Source organism: Cygnus olor, chromosome 10 (genome assembly GCF_009769625.2).
Source record: "Cygnus olor isolate bCygOlo1 chromosome 10, bCygOlo1.pri.v2, whole genome shotgun sequence".
NCBI lineage: Eukaryota > Metazoa > Chordata > Aves > Anseriformes > Anatidae > Cygnus > Cygnus olor.
In genome coordinates this window covers 6,160,264-6,181,625 of record NC_049178.1, presented here as the reverse complement: position 1 = coordinate 6,181,625, position 21,362 = coordinate 6,160,264, and the positions used below count along the sequence as shown (strand labels likewise).

General features: G+C 34.8%; 2 protein-coding genes across 5 annotated transcripts in view; one reads left to right on the top strand and one right to left on the bottom strand.

The window, feature by feature from the left end:
- Positions 1 to 21,362, bottom strand: part of LOC121075679 (centromere protein P) — a 138,826-nt gene that overhangs the window by 24,565 nt on the left and 92,899 nt on the right. The gene's annotated exons all lie outside the window — the stretch shown is intronic.
- ECM2 (extracellular matrix protein 2) lies at positions 1,623 to 19,862 on the top strand. 2 transcript variants are annotated; one of them, XM_040569183.1, is made up of 11 exons: positions 1,623 to 1,936; positions 2,658 to 2,737; positions 6,165 to 6,484; positions 11,061 to 11,249; positions 12,502 to 13,071; positions 13,387 to 13,502; positions 13,881 to 14,016; positions 15,257 to 15,414; positions 16,867 to 17,006; positions 18,550 to 18,876; positions 19,634 to 19,862. In XM_040569183.1, the coding sequence occupies exons 3-11, from the start codon at positions 6,190 to 6,192 to the stop codon at positions 19,836 to 19,838; spliced, it is 2,136 nt and encodes a 711-aa protein (XP_040425117.1). In that variant the 5' UTR covers positions 1,623 to 1,936; positions 2,658 to 2,737; positions 6,165 to 6,189; the 3' UTR covers positions 19,839 to 19,862. The 2 variants fall into 2 exon arrangements, with proteins under 2 accessions (XP_040425117.1, XP_040425116.1); XM_040569182.1 differs by lacking the exon at positions 1,623 to 1,936 and having other exon boundaries at positions 2,474 to 2,737.

The window sequence follows — 21,362 nt, the reverse complement described above, 5'->3', positions numbered from 1 at the left end:
TACATCAGGAAAGTATAACCATTTGAAGCAGCACTGATTTATTTTTCGAGAAGCTCATTTTAATGTCATCTGCGATCGCATTTCATAGCATGCTTGTTTATATACACTTCTGAACCATTTCCAAATTCCTTGGGTTTGCTAACTATTAATAGAAAGAGGATGCTGGTTCAGCCTGGAGAAAAGAAGACTCAGGGAAACCCTTGCAATACCTAAGAGAACACAAAGCACAGCTCTTTAGGGTGGTGTACACTGGAAGGATGAGAGACAATGATGAAATGTTTTGCAATGGAGACAATCAAGCATTGCAACTGGTAGCCAAGAGAAGTTGTATAATCTGTGTCCTTGGTGCCTTTCAAGGTATCAATAATTTTCAATAATTTATTTCAACTGTATCAAATTTCTTAAAAGCCTATATCCAATATTCTTGTCACCTAATAGGTAATAGGGACGTTACAAAAATCTGTTGGAAACATTATAAACAAGCCTGATGCCAACCTAAATTCTAACCCCCCTTTTCCACTGAAGATTTCCTTGAGTAATTTCCACTGGGTAGTTTCAGAAAAAGGAGAGGGAAAGCCTTGTCCCACTACAAATTACAAGCTCTAAGGAGAAGAGGTCAGCATAGATTTTATGAAGAATCCATGCCAGAGGCTGCAGGATTCTATGTTCATTTCACACCTCTTATGGCTCTTGCTTAAATCACTAAGTAACAGTGCTGGCAGTTTGCAATAAGATGTAAAAGAGTTAAAAATTATTTTATTCACTACTGTTTAATCTTTGTCTCTTCACTCCTCAAAGGAGACAATTCCACATTAAGACATCTTAATGGACAACAATGCGCATACTGCACAGCTCACTCATGGCACGACTAGCCGTGCATTTGGGGTGGATGGGCAGGGCCACACTTACAGACGAAGCAGATCCCGGCAACTTGCTGTACTCAGAGTGAACCATTCACATAAAGACAGTAAATACTACAGGTTTTGCTCATTTTTTGTTTCTAATAAAAGAGCATTACCTGAACTGCACACATCTGAAATCATTCACAAGACCATCCTAGTCAAAAATACAGTGATGACGTAACTTAAACAGCCAGCTTTGAGGACTTCCTAGAATTCAGCCATCAGAGATGTCACATCCAAAGCAGATGCATTAAACCAGAGCTTTGCACGAGGAAAGGCTGGCCAGATCCACCACACTGGCCACTAGCAGGCGACATTGTGTCCAGCTGGGCAGGCTTTCAGGAGATGGGGGCCTGGTACACTATCAGCAGATGGCCATGAAACAATGATCAGAAGCATAGGAAGCAGCATTCAAATACATAATGCAGTGAATGCTGCCACTTCTGTCTCTAGTGAGTACACCATAATTTAAATACATAAAGACTTTTACCTGACACACACAACCATTTTTTTTTTCCTTCACTTGTGTGAGAACAACTGTTGTCCTACTGTGTGACTTGCTTTCTATTCAAAGCAACGTTCTGAACACAGGAACCGAGCTGTGCTATCTCATTTCAGATGCTAGCTCCATTTCAGCATAACCACCTCCATTCTTTTTAAGCAGCTCCAGATAAAACACACAAGTTTTTTATTTCCTCTTTTGACTTTGCAAAGCAAAGCACACTTAGACACCGAATAACTATTTTAAGAGACAATCAACTTTCCCAATGTCTTTCTGCCACAGGCAGGCTAACAATTAGGGTTAACTCAATGGTTATACCATTCCGTGACTTATGTCTCAACATTCCTCAGAGTGTGAATTCAAGCAAACAACAAATTTGTAACGTCTGAACAACTCAGACAACTCCATCTACCAGGTAAATTTGTCATTTCTGAAGCTAAGCAGACTCATCGTCTCCTCAGACTCTGACACACTGCAGCAGCTCTGTCTGAGGATGAAGGAAAAGGCTCTGCTGGCACACAAAGGACTTGTGGTAACGTACCATTTTTCCTCCCTTCCCCCCAAACTCAGTTCTCATATTTGGATTACTAACTTCTGGATGGCTGTGCTTCAGTATCAGGTTTCAGGATGTAATTACCCTTACAAAAAATGAAGGGAAAACGCTTCAGTCTTTTTATTTTCCATGCATAAGCTAGAACTTATGGTGAAATCATTGCTGTAAATGAACAAAAGAAAATGTTTCCATGAAAAAAACTTCAATAAAAAGGTTTGGTTCATATAGATTACAGGCTGACAGGAGAGGATTAAGAAAATACAAATTTAAGAAAAATATTCTCATTTTAATAAATATTTTTATACTAAGGTTACTCTATCCAAAATATCTTTGTGAAACAAAAAATCTACGTTAAGTTCATGCCACCTGGAAACGACATTTCTAAATACATAAACCAGAACTGAATGCACATTTTTCAGGTCTTTTGAAAACACTCCATTTTCTCGTTCCTTATGTAACTGTAAGTACTGAAAGAGAAATTTCCAGCTGTGCCTTGTCAGCCTACGGACCGAACGTATTGTGCTGCTTTTCATTTTGCTTAACTGGGGTTTTTAGTTCTCCGAGTAACAGTATTAGCTGATTCTCTGCAGACAGAACAGAACAGCGCGTTGTCCCCAGGGAAAGAAGCTATTTCAGACTTAACTAAGGAATCATCTAACATGTTTCAACAACCCCTACTGTTTCTCTGTTTGTTTTAAAGATATCAGTGTGATTTTGTTTCATTTGCAACTGGAGACTAAATGACACCAAGCAGAATCTCCTGTTAGGTTAGATTACAAGGTAAAATGTTTTAAATTTTAAATTACTGCTTAAAGCGTGGTGTTGAATGGCTTAAACTACTTGTTAACTTTGCAAATATGTATGAAATAATATTAGCTATTTTTAGTAATACTAAACATAAATGCTTTTCTAGCTTAAGTATGCAATACCAGTTGATTTGCTTTATGTTTGGTGTGAATGTTTGCCACACACTTCAAGCTTAAACTAACTGAAAATGCAATTAGCTTTGCTGGTATGGCTAAATGTAACTCACTTCTGTGCAATCAGTTTAAAGGAGGGTATGTGAAAAATCTTGGTAAATCACTTTAACCCCTGTGTATCTTGAGAAATAACCATTACATTTTAGAAAGATGTTTGAATTTAGACCGAGTCTCAATTCAAGACTATCTTTAGATAAAGACAGATTATTTATTAAATTCTGATTTTCTGGTATCTGGTCTAAAGGATCACTGGTTTAAAAATTAACTATTTCTATTACCATAGCAACAAAATAATAGTTACTGAACTTACTGAAGATAAACATTTTGAAAGATACAAACTACTGAATGTACATGATAAAAGTAAAGGTTTTAAAGATGTTTATGCATATCATGCATGATCTAAACTTTTATGGGTAAAATAAAAAGGTATAGCAATGCAGTCATGTTGAGTGTGTCTGGCAACATGAAAATATAGCAGTTTGAATTTATTAGCTGTCTATAATCTTATTTTGAAACCTAATCTTTTATTACAAAAGTCTTATAAATTGAACAGGTTGAATTGTCAAGTTAAAAGTTGGCTGGCACTATACTAAATACAACTTCTTGATAATAATCTGAGGATTCTGGACATGGTTCTAAAAGGCCCAATGCATTTAAGGCCCTTTTCTTGTATGACATTCACAATTTGGGCCTTAAAATGTGAGACACCACTTATTAAATAAGCCAATGACACAAACGTAGAAATGTAGCTCAGTATTTTGCATGCAAGGAACACCATTTGGTTTTAAGTATTAGTATTAAGTTTTCAGTACTGAAAGGCTAACTTAGGGTGAAAATATGTCATGTGAACAGGACTAGCCTAAAAGACATTCCCTTGGGGAGGGTGCTTTTTGTTTTTGTTTTAAAATTTGTTGTTACAATATTTTATGAAGGCAATTTTCACTCTATAATAATTGGATTTTAAATATAGTTTTATTATTTATATTGCAAATACTGCAAAACAGCAAAATATTGAGACAGTTTGTACAATAAATGTAATGTAATTCACACTGTATTTTTCCTGACTTCTAAAAATACCTATATTGAGAATTGAAAAGCATTTCAGTAATGTCACTATAAGACTGGTCACAGGAAGAAATGGTTAAATGTTAAAATGCACAAATGTAATGTACCAGTATTGCTACTACGTAGCTATGGTGTTATTACAAAGTGTACTATAAAAATGTGGCCATAATTGAGATGTCACTAACTCAACAGAATGAATACAGATGTTCAAGACTTTTCTTCATATACTCAGTTTTCCCTAAGGGCTCTTTATGCTTTTCATTCAAACATGTGGAACAGAAGTTTACTGTGTAATTTTATAGACAGTCATTACCACACAAGAAAGTCAGAAACCAAAAATATTAGGTCATTTGTCCTGTAAGATGAGGTACTAAGAAGCAAGCACTTTCTGAAAAAGATCAGACATAATCAATGCAGAGTACAGGCTTCTCCATCTATTTCATATGTTAACTAACAGTAATTTCTTTACATAAAAAGCCAGTATACAGTCTATACAGCATTTTTGGAATAACTGTTTTCTCATGGGTAGAAAGTGATGTGAATAAACTCAAGTCTGGATTGTTTTCATTACATGGGAATTTGTATGAGACACCTGGATCTCAAGATCCCTTAATAATGGGGTTACAAATAGTAGCTTATCTTAACAAAATTATGTAAATAAATATATATTTGCTATAATATTTTAAATTTAAAATAGTTGAACACAGAAACCATAATATTAGGAAAACATCAAACCATATTGTTTTTAAGCTTATTTACTGCCAACTTCCCATTTACCACAGAATATGAGAATTATGCTATAGAAAGCATCAAAAAATATGCAATCACATGCCTTATGTTAAAGAAAAGTTAGGCAACTTGTAACGAAAAACTTGACCGATTCCCTTAATCAGAAAATACCAAGATGTGTAAACTTCTAAAAAAATCTTTCAGGCAGAAAGTTCAGGTTCTTAAAGTAATATGAAGTAAGTATTAACACAATATATGTAACTGTAAGACTAACTCCAAAGAGAAAGACTACATATAAAGTCAGGCTGACAAACATCAAGAAAAAGCAATTTTGAATCCCCTTTTGACTTCCTTAGACAAAACTAATGGACATACTCTAAGCTTCATCTTGGACACAAAGAATAAGTGCTCTAAGTTTCAAGTTTTATCAGCAGTCACTAATTCTCAACATCACAAGAACACCAGTATCTTTAGTCTCAGTTAAATAAGTTCCAGGACAACAGAGTTTCCTTTCAGAAATAGTAATGCCAAGAGAGCTATGAAAAAGCATTAATAACTTTGGGTATGCATGCAGTAGTTACCCCACTGGGATAGCCTTTGCTTGATATGGTTTTCATGCATACTGCTGGATCCTGACTGCTCTGTTCTGGAATGCCACCTATTGGTGACAGTAAGTGTAACGTAAGCACTGCAACCTATGTAAGACGGTTCAAAATATATAGATAATCTCCATTTCTTGGAAAGTAAATGCAGAACACAACCCATTAGAGATTGCCATTTCTAGACTACCTACGCAGAACTAAGATTCCATTAAACAAGAGGATGGCTAGAAGTGGAAGCAAAAGCAACATCCCTTTTCATCTACGGTGACAAATACCTTGCATAGAAATGATAAACCTAGGCAGCATTTGGAGCAGAATATCAAAAAAGAACTATGCATTTTTCCGTTACTTTGCCATTCCCAAGTTCAGAAGTTACAACAACCTGGAAGAAATATTAGGTATCAAAAAAATGCAGAAACACTTCACAGCTCTCAGGAGCTCCCTTTCTGGGAGCAGTAACCATTGCAAAACTACAAATGCCTCCTGGAACTGCAAATGTAAACTATCTGTACAAATTTAACTCCTAAATGCAAAGGTAATACCTCTTTAGCTGCAGGATTGATTGAAAAAGATACATTTTCATACTCAGTTTGACTCATTCAGCAGTCAGCGGCTAAAATATCCTTCTATCCAGTGGTACATTTGCATGGTCAGAGAACCACAGAAGTAAAATTGCTTAAATGATCTCTCATAGGGCGATTTATTTCCAAGAGGAAACTTGCTTACATTGACCTACCATGCATTGGTCCACTTGCTTTAAGAAGTGCAACATTTGTCTGACACAATACTAAAAGCTCTCTAGATATCTAATTTTCTTCTTTCCCATTCCAGGACATTTTCCGAGACACATGAAAACATGCAGGCTTCATCATTTGTCTACTGTTTGCTGCTTGTCTCTCTGTGTATTGATTTTTCTCAAAATGAACCTAGTGCAGTTCTTAGGAGGCAAAGGAGAAGAATGCGCAATGGAGGAGCGGGGAAGGGCTCCACCACCCAGCGCAGGTCCCTGAGACAGCCAAGGATGAAGCTTCCAGCTCCGGTTGCTGTAGCACCCAGCATACCTCTCATTAATATCGATGATGGTGTTATGGGAGTATTTGACTCTCTCATAGGTTTGGGTGGACATGAATCTAGTTATAGTGTCTTACCAGGTAAGAATTAAACCCCTCTACTACTTAGAGTAGACTAATTTTTCTCTTGATTTTAAATGAAACATGTAAAATCCTGAAAGCTTTATGTTATCTCTCTTTGCAACACAGAGTGAAACAAAACCTGATTACCTTTTGCTAAAGTAATTCTGTTGCCTTTTATAATAATTCTGTGTCTAGCATATGATACTTTTTAATTATCTATGCTTAAGCATTACAGATAATCCTGCTTTGCCATGTAACAGTAATTTTTCTGCAAATTGTCTGCATTCTCACTTCATTATATCTAATTAAAATTTTGCTGGGATAGTATTTTCATAACTTCAAATGTATAGCAAGTTTGAAGGCCCTTTTGGAGAATGTCTTGCTCAATATATCTCCAAAGTCAATAGAAGCCCTAACACCAATAACACAAGTGTTATTTAAAATGAATTAAGGTCTTGAATTTTTCTCATGTTTAAAAAGCAACATTCAAACTATGTCTACATGCAATAGATTGGGAATAATTATTTATTTTGTAAATAAATCAATAACATAGTAATAGCTGCAATATGAAGCTTACATTACAAACAAATTTTATGTCTTCAGAAACAAACAAAAAAAAACACACCATAATTTCACTGGTCTTTACTAAAGCCTACCTTAGTAATTTTAACATGACTCTCTACAGTCCCCTCAAGGAATGCAAGACCAGAAAGCAATTGAAAATTTATATATGTAAGTATCTTTATGGTCCTTAGCACAGAAAGGGGACAGAACATTCTTGCACTACAGCTTTCATGACTTCATGTTCGACATTACAAATGGGAAATCTGGACTCACAAAACAGGTAATTAAGGCTCATCAAGAGTCTAAAAATCAGACATCTGTTCTAAAGATAAAAAATTCTGAATACTACTATAAATATTTTTTAACGTTGAGAACCTACTTACTAACCAATTGAAAAATCATTGAGATATTATAATGCTTCATTTCTTTTCATAGAAAGAAGTTCAAAGGTTGAAGAACAGACACTGGGATGTTGTGAAAGACCAATACAGGGTCATGTCTGCTCTATAGCTCAGGAATATAAAGGCTTCCATTCCAGCACTAAAAGATCACACACTGAATAAAAACACCATATGCAATCTTATGAACAAAATAAGAAATCCCTGATTACCTCTTCTCTACATAAAATGATAAATAATCTATTTTCATAAGCAAAATTTAGACTTTTTAAGCGTATCACACACAGGAGGCACAACCACTATGTTAATAGCTCTCAACTTTACGACAAAACATATTTTAGTCATATTTTCTTAACAATTACTATTTGTTGCAAGTCCGTACTTTCAAAAAGGATGAACCATTTCAAATTCAATAGTTTAAAGTAAGGGAAACTAGAAAAACTCTTAACTATAGCATGTCTAGTATATACTACAGTATTACTCTTCTAATACATAATGTTAAACTTTCATTTAAAAAAAAATATATATAATTAAACAGGAAAATGCCACATAAATTGCATACACTTTATGTAAGATATTCCAGTTTCTCTGTCAGAGACCATCAGTCATGCTGAAATAATGCATAGTCCCCCCCCAGCCACTCCCCATTTTTTTTCTTTCTATCTGGACTTGCATCCAAAAGCTGAGCTAAAACCACTGAACTCATTTTATTTGGAACCTCATGCTGGATTTACACCATATTTCCAAAGGTTAAAAGTCCTGTGCTTATATGCCAAACACTTCAACCACAAGGTATTTTTTTAGTCTAGCTTTTAAAGTTCAAAATTTTTGTAAGTTAATGTCAGATTTGGAAAAAACAGAACCTATTAAATAATAGAACACTATTATTAATCATGCTTCAAAACAGAAAAAAATAAAATCCAAAACCCAGAACTGAATTTTCATTCTTCTAGCTACTTATTCTGCTGTGAGTAGCCTAAAAAAACAATCTACAAATACCATTTGCAGGATGCAAACTAAGAGCTTAAATGGAATTTTAATGGCAACCAAAGGTATCTCTTTCCTCCACATAAAAATCATGTGAACTCACTGAAATTAAATCAAAGAGTTCACCACAGCATAAGGTAATTTACAGTTGTTTGTACTTTACAGACTAAATAACATTTGCCTTTTAAGCAAAGCAGAATTGTAAGTACAGTGTTGCACTATTTCTAATATGTTTTAAATGTCACTTCTCCCTACTCAATGAATAAGAAGTTTAGGGGGCATCTCAACCCAGTCTTTACTCCGTCATGTATGTGAATTCCAAAGGAAGGACTGATAGCAGTTCTGCAAAGCAATAAAGGGGTACCTTCTTTGCCTGTGAGCACCCACTCTTGTTTTGTCTTTTAAGTAACTCTCATGCATACAGAAAACAGAATAATTTGTTAAAGAAGTGGGCAGAGGCCAAGTCCTGCCATCCCATGACTTTATGCTTATTCAGACAGGATTTGCGCCAATTTTAGATACAGTGTAGTAGCCCAAACAAAATAAAGAATTGAAGGAAGTATAGAAGAATTTCCATCTCAAGCCAGATATGTTGCCCAGAAACAGCTGACATTTTATTGTTTAACACGAGAAAGTGTAGTGTCTTTTTGTGTTTCCTTTGGAGATCATTTAAAAGAAACACAGTGGCTTACTGGCAAGTACATAAAAAACAGAAGTCTGGATCCAGCAAACAGTAGAATTATAGATACCTGGGTAGAGTGACAAAAGCTTACAGCCAACTAACATTTGGTCTGGGCTAACTCATCTCCTCCCTCAGTTAACATGGCTTAAGTTGATCAGAGCACAACTTTATGCTGCAGAAACTATATATATATAACCTGGACTACTGGACCTTTGAAAAACACGGGATGTAACTGTTGAAAAGCTTCCTTTCTCCCCTATCATCCAATCTTAGGATGATTCCGATAATTAATATTGATTTTAGAAAACGAGTTAATGTCCAATGGGAATACTTTTGTTATGAAATTAAGACTAGAACTGCCTTGAAGGACTTTGCAAAATTTTGAGTTAAATATTAGTATCAGAGATAGGTTCAAGCTTTTATTTGAAGCAAATCTGTACAAGTTTTGTTAGAGACTACCCTGCCCATTCTCCCTTTACAACTGAACAATCAAGCAGGAAGTGGGGCAGGTTGATATGAAAACTACCTCTGCACACAATCCTTCCAGTGACAATGTCTGTCTCAAACGAAAGCCTCTTGCACTTAAATTCCATTGAGATAAGATTTTTCTACTGTATTAGACAATCTTTACACTGGCTGAAGGAGAAAATGAAACCATCCCTAGGAAAAGAGGAAAATTTCTCTTTAATTTGCACTTTCCAGTGTATAATGTAGAAGTGGTTTTTCAGCTTGAAACAAACCCTTCAGCAATGCATTCTTACAGCAGTCACGCAGAAAAAAAGGAAGATGTATAGAGTAAAGTTGTTCACCAGGTTCAGAGGTATGCTTGCAAACAGGAAAAAAAAATGCATAGTATGAAGAATCTCAGCCTTGGTTTTCCATTTCTCAAAATACAAAAAAAAAAGTCACACTAAAGGGCAATGTTTATCCTGGAATCTGGATGAAGACTGCCTAGAGAAACATTTGCTGAGGTAAACTCCATCACTGGAAGGAAAGAGAGACTTGGAATAACTTCCTTCCTAAGTCTTCCTGCTCTCTGAACAATTTGCCTACTAAACATCTGAATTATAGTTTGCAACGTAATCTCTTCTACATTTTTTTCCTCAAATTTTCAACTAGTACCACAAGGAAATCTCATTTTTGATAGATTATTTTTCAGAACCTTTGGAGAAAGTATTTATTAGTACAAGAAGATGTAAAAACTTGGCTACTTTCATAGGAAAGAGTTTTGTTTGTTTGTTTTTCCAAGGAAAGGGAGAGGTGATGCTTGCCATCTTACTAGCCAATACAGAGCAGACTTTACTTGCATTGTCTATGAACAGTCACTACAAAGTGAATATTGACACCCACCTGGTTCCTCAGAGCCTTAACAAAAATTTCTCATTTAGTGTGCAAGACATTAGTAAAGATGTCCCTTGCACGTGAGAGAGGCAGAAGGGGACCTGGAGAAATGATTCTGAAGTTCTGCATGATTCATTTTAATGTCACAGTAATGAAGAAATTTTATTCTTCTTTCTCAACCGTACCTATGCACGACTTTCATTGAGGTCTGTGATTTCTGCTTTTAATTTCTAAGGATGGAGAGGAAAGAGGAGATATCATGCACAAAACCCCCAGAAACTCACCATCTAGATTTAGTTTTCCCATGTTAAGAAACTCTTAAAAGAAATTTGAATAATTCAGGAGTTTTTGTAAAAGAGGAAGCTGGTAGGTGTCCTCATCAATTGGCATAACTATTATGATGACTGCGTGAAACAGTGGGAGCAGACAGAGATTAGAGAATACTCATTAGCTGAAGACAACGCTAACAAGAAAAGTAAGGAATAAGGATATGATACTTAGAATGGGGTGTATTTTATGTGTTTTCAAAATAAGAACAAAATAGTAGTGCTTATTTTCAAAGTTTTGATGTAAGACTCTGTTGTTTTTATTTCTGTTTAAGCTTTCTATTTCTTTTTCTTAGGAAAAAAGGGGCAGTGCACAGCTAATGGGATGATTATGTTTGATAAAGCTGTCTGGTCTCCCAAGCCCTGTGTGACTTGTCTCTGCTCAAAAGGAGAAGTAATCTGTGATACAGCCATGTGCCACCCTCTGAAATGTCCGAAAACTATTATACCTGCAGGAGAATGCTGCCCAGTTTGTTCTGATACTGGTACAGTACATCATAATATTTTTACTGTTTCTAACCTAACTCAAGCAAAACCTTACATAAAAGTTACACTTAATATTATCAAGTATTACTAGCTACCCATTATACAGTTATAGAGAAAACAAGCCCTGAATTATGTGGAAAGAGCAGGTCTAGATGAGTATGAGTTAATATTTAGAAAGATAATTTTATATATATTTCAATTTTTCTCCTACATTTATAAAAATTTAGTAAATATACCAAGAACGAACATCTGGTTACATTTTATATCCCATCTCCATTCACAAAGGATCGATAATTACCTACTAGCCACTATTATTAATATAACATCAAGTCTAGAAAGTATTTGTTGAAAGCGTAAAAACACATGCACCTATTTGATATAAATCAAGAGGAGAAAGTTAAGAGGAACAAGAGGATGACAATCATGCTTGTGCTTCATACAAATTATACAAAAGTGTTATTTTTAAAAATAAAAGGAACTGAGGAGACAAAGATAAAATGTGATTTCCTTTCACTGTTCCCAATACCCTCCATCTGCAAAGTACTAAACCTGACCTCCTCTTATTGTCAAGTTACTATTTAGCTTTCTTTTTGCGTGTGTATGTCTAACACACACACACATAAAAATGTACTGAGACAGGGCAGAAATTAACTGTAGAACTAGAAATCATGTTGCTTGAAACATTTCAACTCCATTTATTGGACTTGCCCTGTTACACTAGTAAAAGCTGCACTTTGGCAATTGAGTTAAAACATTTCCCTGGTTACCTCTACACCTAGAGCCATCTCTACACTTGGCAGTCCCTTACACAGGAGAACATGCAATAGCCTTTGTGAATTTTATTCAAATTACCTTCCTCCTACTCCCAGACATATTTTTTCACTTCTCTAGACCCCTGCATCAACAACAAAAAATAATTATTATACTAATGCAGAAAGGAAGGCAACAAAGGCCATGTTCAATTCTTTCCACCTTTTTTTTCTAGAGTTGCAGAGAGTCATACCCACCCACAAAATATTTTTCTTGGTTGGCTTAATCATTCATCAAAGTCTGACTCTTCTGTCAAGCAGCAATATAATACCATATTTTCATTCTTTCAAATCATATTCTAAGGGAAATACTACTCTTCTATAGTTACTGTTGTTTTTTTTTTTATGTGAAGGGAACATTGTTTACCAAAACTTTGGTTTCATACATTCTCATCAGACTTTTTTGTTTGTTTTATTATTATTATTCTCATTACCTGGTCAGATTCTTCATTGGATTCAAATATTATTTCACTGGATGAAATAACTGAGTTGTCTGGTGATTCTCCAGCACCCAATGACCTTGACAACCCCAATGTTCTGCCATCAGCACATACTCAAACTGAAAAAGATGAACTGCTCAGAACAGAAGTGGTAGAGTTTAAAGAGAAAGATGTTCATAGGAAGGATGAAAAAAAAAGAAGAAGGAAAGGCAAAAAAAATCGACAGAAGTATAAAGTGTATCAGAAAGAAAAGAAGCCTATCACAAGAAAGGATGAAGAAAGAAGGCTATCATTTGAAGAGGAAGACCTACAACTTCAAAAAGAAGAAATAAAGAAAAGGGAAGAAGTAAGAACAAGAGAGAGAGATACAGAGGAAGAACAGTATGAAAGTGATGAAGATGATGGTACTTTCGGAATGCCATCTCGTTTCCCCATTCCTATTCCACCTATAGAAGCTCCTCCTTTGCCATCTGGATGTTCCACCTCAGAATCCACAGTAAGCTGTATTAATGCCAAACTTACACAAATACCACCCATCACAGATCCAGATCTCACAAGTCTAGACCTTACAGGTAATTAGTGGGTCTACTTATTGTTTTTGTCTTGAATTAACATTAACCATTCTCAAATCCACTCAGCAGTAGCATTAATACATAGCAATTTCTTATCGTAGAAATACATTAATTATTTTACAGCTAAGTCTCTAACACAATAAATTAAAAATGTAAGATTTTTTTTTATACTAGAGGTTAAATAGTAATATGAACATATCTATCTATAAATATTGTATATAATACAACTATTTCTGTTACACATTTTTACATGTACAGTACTACACAACTCAATACATACTGTAACTCAAACTGTTGTCTTGAATTCTGTCCTAGGAAACATTATTACTACTATCTCAGATGAAGCATTCAATGGGATACCTAATTTGGAATGGATTGATTTGAGTAAAAATAATATTACCTCTTCTGGCGTAGGTCCACATGCATTCAAAGTAAGAAAATCTAACTTTTCTATTATCCAATGACTGAATGTTACCTGAAGGAAAGTTTTTCCAGTTTTAAATCTCTGGATCTAAAACTGTTTACACCTAATACATATAACCACAGTATAATTACAATACAATTAAATGTGGTTATTTCAAGAAATTACTCTTACAGTCAAGAACAGCCAGAGATTTTTGAATGACGTTAACCAAGCATTAAATGTTAAATAATCATAAGTAAGAAACACTGGCTAGTACTGCACTGCTACTGAAAAGTCTTCAAAATCCTTGTGGTTAATGAAATGGTAACTGTGATCATGCTATATGTTTAACCATGTATTTTAGACCTTGATAATCTGCATTCTCTTCTTCATCCTTATAATTAAGATCCTGAAAAAGCTCAAACGCTTGTATTTGGATGGAAATATGCTGGTACATATTCCCTCTAGATTGCCATCAACTTTGGAAGAAATAAAAATAAATGACAACCAGCTCCATGCCATTGACGAAGATGCCTTACAAGGTATTCAGAAAAATAATATCAATCATATGAAAAGGTTACAATACATCTGAAAAGCAGACTGTTCAACCAAATGCATCTGATTGGATATAACCAGAAAAATAATTACTAGCTTTAAGTGTCGTGTTTTCAAAAGGCATCAAAAGCTGAAAGATTTGCATGACTGAGTTTTTAAAAACTGCATTTTTCCTTCTTATATAACTGTTACTTTCCCAATGAAGTTATATTTAAAGTTGCTAAGTAAAAGTTGAAGTATGCTGAAGATACGTACTCTCTTGACCCATAACCTGATCACTCTGTGTCAAATAACACAATCAGAGCAACCCATGATCATTTTAAGTCAAACTAAATGTAGGCTGATACATGATCCATGTCATAATTTGACTACTTTTTGCTCCCTTTCCTCTGCTGCCAAAAGGGTCCCCATGGAAACAGGATCAGTTTAGTGATACAGCTCTCTATGGAGCAATAAAAATGCTTGAGCTGTGACAAAGGAAATGTAGGACAAAGGGGTTACAAGAAACTTTCAGTTTTTGTAATGATCGGATTGTACTGTTAGGAGGAACAGTATAAAGCTTCTGTAAAAACAAACAAGCAATGAAATAATCCCCACAGTTATGTGGTTTATGTGTGAATGAGGAACTTTTCATTATGAAATAGTATTTCTTGCTTACATATACTGATCAACACTGCTTTCTTCTGAGACCTACATTTGGATGGCTGAGATCTACATGATCGTTTCCATTGGGAGGTGGAACAGTATAATCTGTGAAGGGTTCTCAACACTTGGTACAGTAAATGGCTGAAAGGAGTCAGACAGGGAAGGGAAGGAATGACTAAGAAAGAGTAACATATCCACTGTCACATAAGTGACGGGAGACCCATGGGGATCATTGGGCAACTGCACAAAGGTCAGCGCCAGCACAGAAACATAGCCTGCGTAGAGCCAGTGAGGCCTAAAGGACCTGTAAGAACTAGCCCCAGTTCTTGCAGCTGTCTTTTCCATTCTGAGTGGGAGAGAAAACTATAAATAAGAAGCCTCTATTAAATCTCTAAAATTCTACAAACTAATCAAAACCAATTCTATGTCTATGAGATAATGAATTAAAACCCTTTTAGAAAAAGGCTACATTTTTTCATTACTGTGAACTGATTATATTAATGTTTAAGATGCTTTAACACAAATTAACTAGATATGAGATGGCATTCACTAACAGGAATTCCTACTTTTTTTTCCCTCCAGATTTAAAGAACCTGGTTACCTTGGAATTAGAGGGAAATAAACTTAGTGAAGCAAATGTCAGTCCTTTGGCCTTCTATCCTTTGAAAAGTCTCTCTTATTTGCGACTGGGAAGAAATAAATTTAGAATTATCCCACAAGGTCTTCCCACTACTCTTGAGGTAAAAACCAAACCAAACCAAAAAAAAGCAAGCTTTATTTTCCAGCCATTCTTATCATCCTTTTTACTGCTTTACTATCATCAGATGAAGATTAAAATTAATTTTATATATTTGTTTCTAGATATACTAATTCTTATTCCTAAATCTTTCTTTACAGAAATTTACTTAACACCAACTTCATCCCAAAAGGTGTCTCTCAAGTCTGAATTTCTCTAGTATACTCTCACAAAATAGTATAGCCTGCAAGAAAATTTAACAAAACTATCAGTCCTGTTTGTTCAGTCACGCAGCATTCATATAGCCTAATACTGATAATGTCTTAGTGCAAAAACCCTGTTCACAAGATAGCAACAATAATAATGAGAGAAATAGAAAACCTGTTTCATAATGAAAGACTGAAGGAACCAAGATTTTCTAGGTCTGGAAGAGAGAGAAAAACAAAAAAGCTCTTTTCGTGCCTATAGCTAACCATCCTTTTCCTTTTTTTTGGCAGGTCTAAGTCTCATTTTTCCTGGTTTTCCAATTCTTTGCTGAATTCTTCCTCATTTGGGGATGAGGGGCTGAACAGGTTTCTTCCCTGAGCAATTTCATCCTCTCTTGATTTTTAATCAAATAATTTCTTCTTTTGGTACTCTCCTATCTCCTTCCTCTGCCTAGAATTGGAACTTTCATTTGTTTTGGTTTTCGTTTGTTTGTTTTGATTTATCTATTTGTTTTATTTAAGGACAAGTGTGAAAGATATTTTCTTCCTCTTCATTCTCTGTCTAGTTTCATTTGTCACATACCTCAGTCTTCTCTTCAAAGATCATTCTTGCTACCTATTATTTTCATGATCTCTATCAATTCTGTCTTTCCCTTTCCTCTTCCTCATTTCAGTGTCCTTGTATTTATTTCTTTTTATTCATGGGATCATCCATAATCTGAAATGTGAAGGGAAAAAACAGAAAGCTAGCTCTAGCTAAACCAGCCATATCTTTTCTATAGCAATAGCTTCTGCTGCAGCTACTGCCTGCAACTTTTCTTTGACCTAATGTTCTCCATTTCCCATTCACTCAGACTTTACAGGTTTCTTTTTTTCACTGACTTGGTCCCTACAGCAAACACCTGACAAGTTTTTCTACTTGCTCATATGCTTTGGCAAAATCTAATTTTAAACCAACACTTAATAAGCATACAGACAACAAATTTCAGGCTAAGAAGTCACTCTTCTCTTTTCCCAAAGCCCTCCTCTGCAGCCCTTAAATGCTATTTCAGATACTTCATAAACTTTAGTCATTGCTCCTTTTTTTTTTCATGTCATTTTTATCCGATGTTACAAGCCATTATCAGGAAGTTAATCTTTGGTTTTGTAAACCACAGTTTTGATACATTGCAGACTCACAGCATTAAGTTTTGTAAAACATTGACATTGTATTTTGCTTACGCAAATTTTCTTTCCATATGCTCTTATAGGAGTTATACCTTGAAAATAATCAAATTGAAGAAGTGTCAGAAATTTGCTTTAACTATACAAGAAACATAAATGTCATTGTGCTAAAGCATAATAAATTAGAAGAACACAGAATAGCACCTTTGGCTTGGATAAACCAAGAGTAAGTACGAATCATTTAAAATAATTTTATGTTTCTCTGTTACCCGTTAAGTCAGATAATGAAATAAATATTTAGACTTCATTACTTTTAACTTGAAATTCTGTGTATCTTTTGATTTGATAGTTTCCCTTAACTATTTTTTCTTAATTTCCTTTGCTTAAATTGTATAATCTAGGAAATATCCAGTCAGCTTTAAAACAAAAGTGATCTTATACCTCAAACCTGTACCATATTAACATATAAGTGTAGATAATTTTTCTGACCATCCAATCAAATAATTAATATTATCATTAGTACTCCATACAATTACATGATAATTTTGTATTAATATATTATTCTCAGAGGTAATTTTAAGATAACTGAATATTGTGCTAGTCATATTTCCCATTAGATTAAAAAATACAGAAGTAAGTAAATAAGTAAATAAGGGAGGACTGCGCAGCCCCGTTACGTGATAGTAGAATACAATGTGAGAGTAGAATATAAGCAGAGCTGGCAATAAGAATGAAAGAAGCAAAAGACTGCACCGCTTTTGTTTCTTCTGACAAACACACACCTAAACTGAAATATCCAACTAGAGAATAACTGGCAAACACGTGTTGTCTGCTCTCCTCATTTGCTAGTTATCATCCTGAAGCTTTAAAAATAGCTCCAATGATACCAGCTCTGCTGAGTACTTAACACTCATCACAATATATACCAAGATGGGTTTTGGGAGGCATAAGCATATTAGCTGAGCATCCATGTGTCATCAACCATCCAAATCTTCAAAATTTAAGAAGTGGGTCACGTTGCAGAGACAATGGGACTATTCTGACTAAAATAAGACTACCGTCCAAATCACTTTTCTGCCCCCAAAAGTTAATGCTACTTAAAATCTCACTACTTAACACACATGGAATACTCAAGTAGTTTCTGTGGAAATGATGTGTTGAGCTTCACAATGTATCTTGCCATAACTTATCAGCTGCAGTCCTAGCAGTTGATTTCTAGATTTGTAAACTGCTTAATCTGAAAAGAACACACTGTTACTAACAGCTGCTTTCAGCTCTGTGAGGGAAGCAATCTGGAATGCTTCTAAAGCAGCCATTCACAAAACAATTCAGTTTAAGATGGGCTTTAGAATAACATTTAAAAATCCATGTCAATGGGATGAATAGCAAATTCCCAAGCTTAATATGTACATTCCAGGGTCACACATTATTACAATTCTGCAATGCTTATCAATCACAGACTAAGCCCAAGTTTCCTCTGTTCAACCCTATCTCTACTCATTACTGTAGATTTCTTCCTGTCAACAGAAATCATTATGCTTGACTGATAATTAACGACTTCAATTCTTTCTGTTCCCAGAGTAATTATGCAGACAATGTTCCATCAAATGCATTCTGTTCCATTAACAGAAACAAATTTCTCTTTGAAAAGAGAATTTTTGTGAATTTCCGTGTTACCATGTTAAAAGCATTGTTTTGTAGAGACTGTAGCATTAACAATACAGTATGCTACAATGTTTCCATCCCATTTTCTTTCTCCGTTGATGCAGGAACTTGGAATCAATTGATCTCTCCTATAATAAGTTGTATCATGTTCCTTCCTATCTGCCAAAATCCTTACTACACCTGGTACTTATAGGAAATCAGATTGAAAGGATTCCAGGATATGTCTTTGGTCATATGAAGCCAGGGCTGGAGTATCTCTACCTGTCCTTCAACAAACTCACTGATGATGGAGTAGATCCGGTATCATTTTTTGGAGCATATCACTCTCTGAGAGAGTTGTTTTTGGATCACAATGAATTGAAGTCTGTACCTTTTGGAATTGAAGAAATGAGAAAATTACGTTTTCTAAGACTGAACAATAATAAAATAAGGTAATAGTAAGCTTTTTGTTACATTAATGGCATTAAAATAAAAGTTATAAGACATGTTTTCTTTTAAGAACTTTTAGTAAATACTTTCTTTTTTAAAATTTCGAGAAGGAGCTAAATCCCGGGTCTTCCACTGCAGCATTACTTCTGCACATAACAGGAGAATAGTGTGGTTTCACCTTCCCTCCTAGCTCTTGAAAATGCTCACAAAGATGCTGAGCACCAATTCTCTCCAGGAAATCTCCCTGTAATACTACTGGGGCCACACACCCATTAGGACAGCTCCAGTTGGATAAGGCACAGCAAAGTACCAGCTTTTTCTGCTTTTGGGTCAGAGACCAAACAGGTTATAAAAAAACTGAAAGGAGTTTTCAGCTGTTTATGACCACTGAACGTGTCTTTTCAGTACTTCTCAGTCAGCTCCAGCTGCTAAGTCAGACATTTTTTGTTTCGTTTCCACTGTTTCCAAAGCAGAGGAATGATAGATGAAGGATCTTATGTATGTTATACACTAAGTTTCATACTTTCATACAACTTGGCAATACTTTTCTCAGGAAAAGGAATTATATGGTATAAATGAGAAAATGCAAGGAGAGAATTTAAGAAAGAATGATGTCCAAAGCTCTTAAATAAATATCTTAGAAAATTTAATTTACTGAACAACATTTTCAAATCTTAATATATCATATCTCTGAAATAAATTATGAAGTTATGTGCTATCCGTACTAATTAAAATATAATCCCCCCCACAATATCACAGGACGGTCCCTCCAGAACGCATCTGCAGGACTCATCCCGACGATGATGTCAATGACAACAGTGAAGAGGACGAGAATGAAGATTCACGTCTAGAACACGTTCACCTTGAAAACAACTACATCAACACGAGACAGCTATCACCACATGCATTTTCATGCATAAGATCCTATTGCAGTGTTGTTCTTAAACCACAGAAGAGTAAATAAATACCTAACTTTTGCATTGCAAAACCTCTCTCTAGACAAACAGGTTTATTTATTCTCTGCTACCCAAAAGGTCTGTCTATTTCTGATCTAAACCCTTTTTACTACTATAAATAAGATAGAAGACATTATTTACTGTAGTAAGGTATTGGTACATTTCTTAATATTGTTTCATTATACGAAAGGTTAAATGTAAAAATAGAAGCTCAAGACTGTCATAAATTTCTATTTCCGTTTCTACTGACGAAACTTCTACTTCAATAGATGATATTGTGAGCTCAGACACACCTCCACAACATCAAATTTCAGAAGAATCATAGAATATGCTGAGTGGAAAGGGACCCACAAGGATCAGAGAGTCCACCCCTGGGTCCGCACCATATGCCTGAGAGCACTTTCAGAAGAGAATAATATAGCTAAACACTCAACTTGTTCCAATCTAAACTGACTAATTGAATTTATGCTATTTTAAATGATAGCATTAGCTTTAAAAATGATAGAAATGAAAATCCTTAAACTATGAACATTCAAGTAGTGCAAGGATCAAATTTCTTAAAACATACCTGGTACTGGAGAAATTTCCTACACAGACTTTTTTCTCTTCCACCTGACATTTCAAGGAAAAAATACTGAACTCTTTGTTTTAGAGAGATGACCCCAGTATTCAAATGTGGAATTTGATGAGTTAGAGGAATTTCTGCCTGGATTTTTTACACAGCCTATAAATTATTATTATTTTTTTTATTTTTAAACAAGGATGGTAGGTCCCATTCACTTGTACAATCCTTAGTTTAATCAGATTTTTATACTGTACAGGAACAGGATCATGTTGTCTATTTATATGACTAATTAGACTTGCTTGAAACTTTCAAACATCCAGTTAGTAGTTATTTGAAAGCTTCTAGATAGTCAAAAATCACCCTTGTAGAGACAATATTGATAGAGCAGTTTCAGTTATACATTTGATATTACTGTTTGCTTAGGTACACAAAATAAGTATTTATGAATAGATCTGTTTCCCTAGAAAGGGGTTCAATCTCTTGGAGAGTTCAAAGAAAAGAAGCCTTTTTAATATTCTGCTCCGGTTTTAATATTACATTCTTTTTCTAAAGTGGTCTAAATTTTTTTTTTGAAAGAAAATACCTAATATTTTTCTTTTAAAGAATAAATTCCATTAAAATTCAAAGTAATTCTAACATCTTTCATATTTATTAAATTCTACAGTATTTTCTTGAAAGAGTAGGCTTGTGATAGGAAATGATTAGAGAAAACTGACAAGTCATTATTTTTCACACAATTACTTTCCACTTGCTCTTGGGCTATTCTGTAAGGAATGAAAAAAAATTTACTCTGTTTTTTCCAGTACAATAGGTATGCTGCTTAATCTTCAGAATGGGTGGGAACAAAGGACGAAATGGCTTAATATAGGGACTGACATTTCAAAAGGCATATAAAAGCTGTAAGCAACTGCACACCATAAAAACCTTCTAGGGATACATATCAACTACTGAATTGTAATTTTCTTCC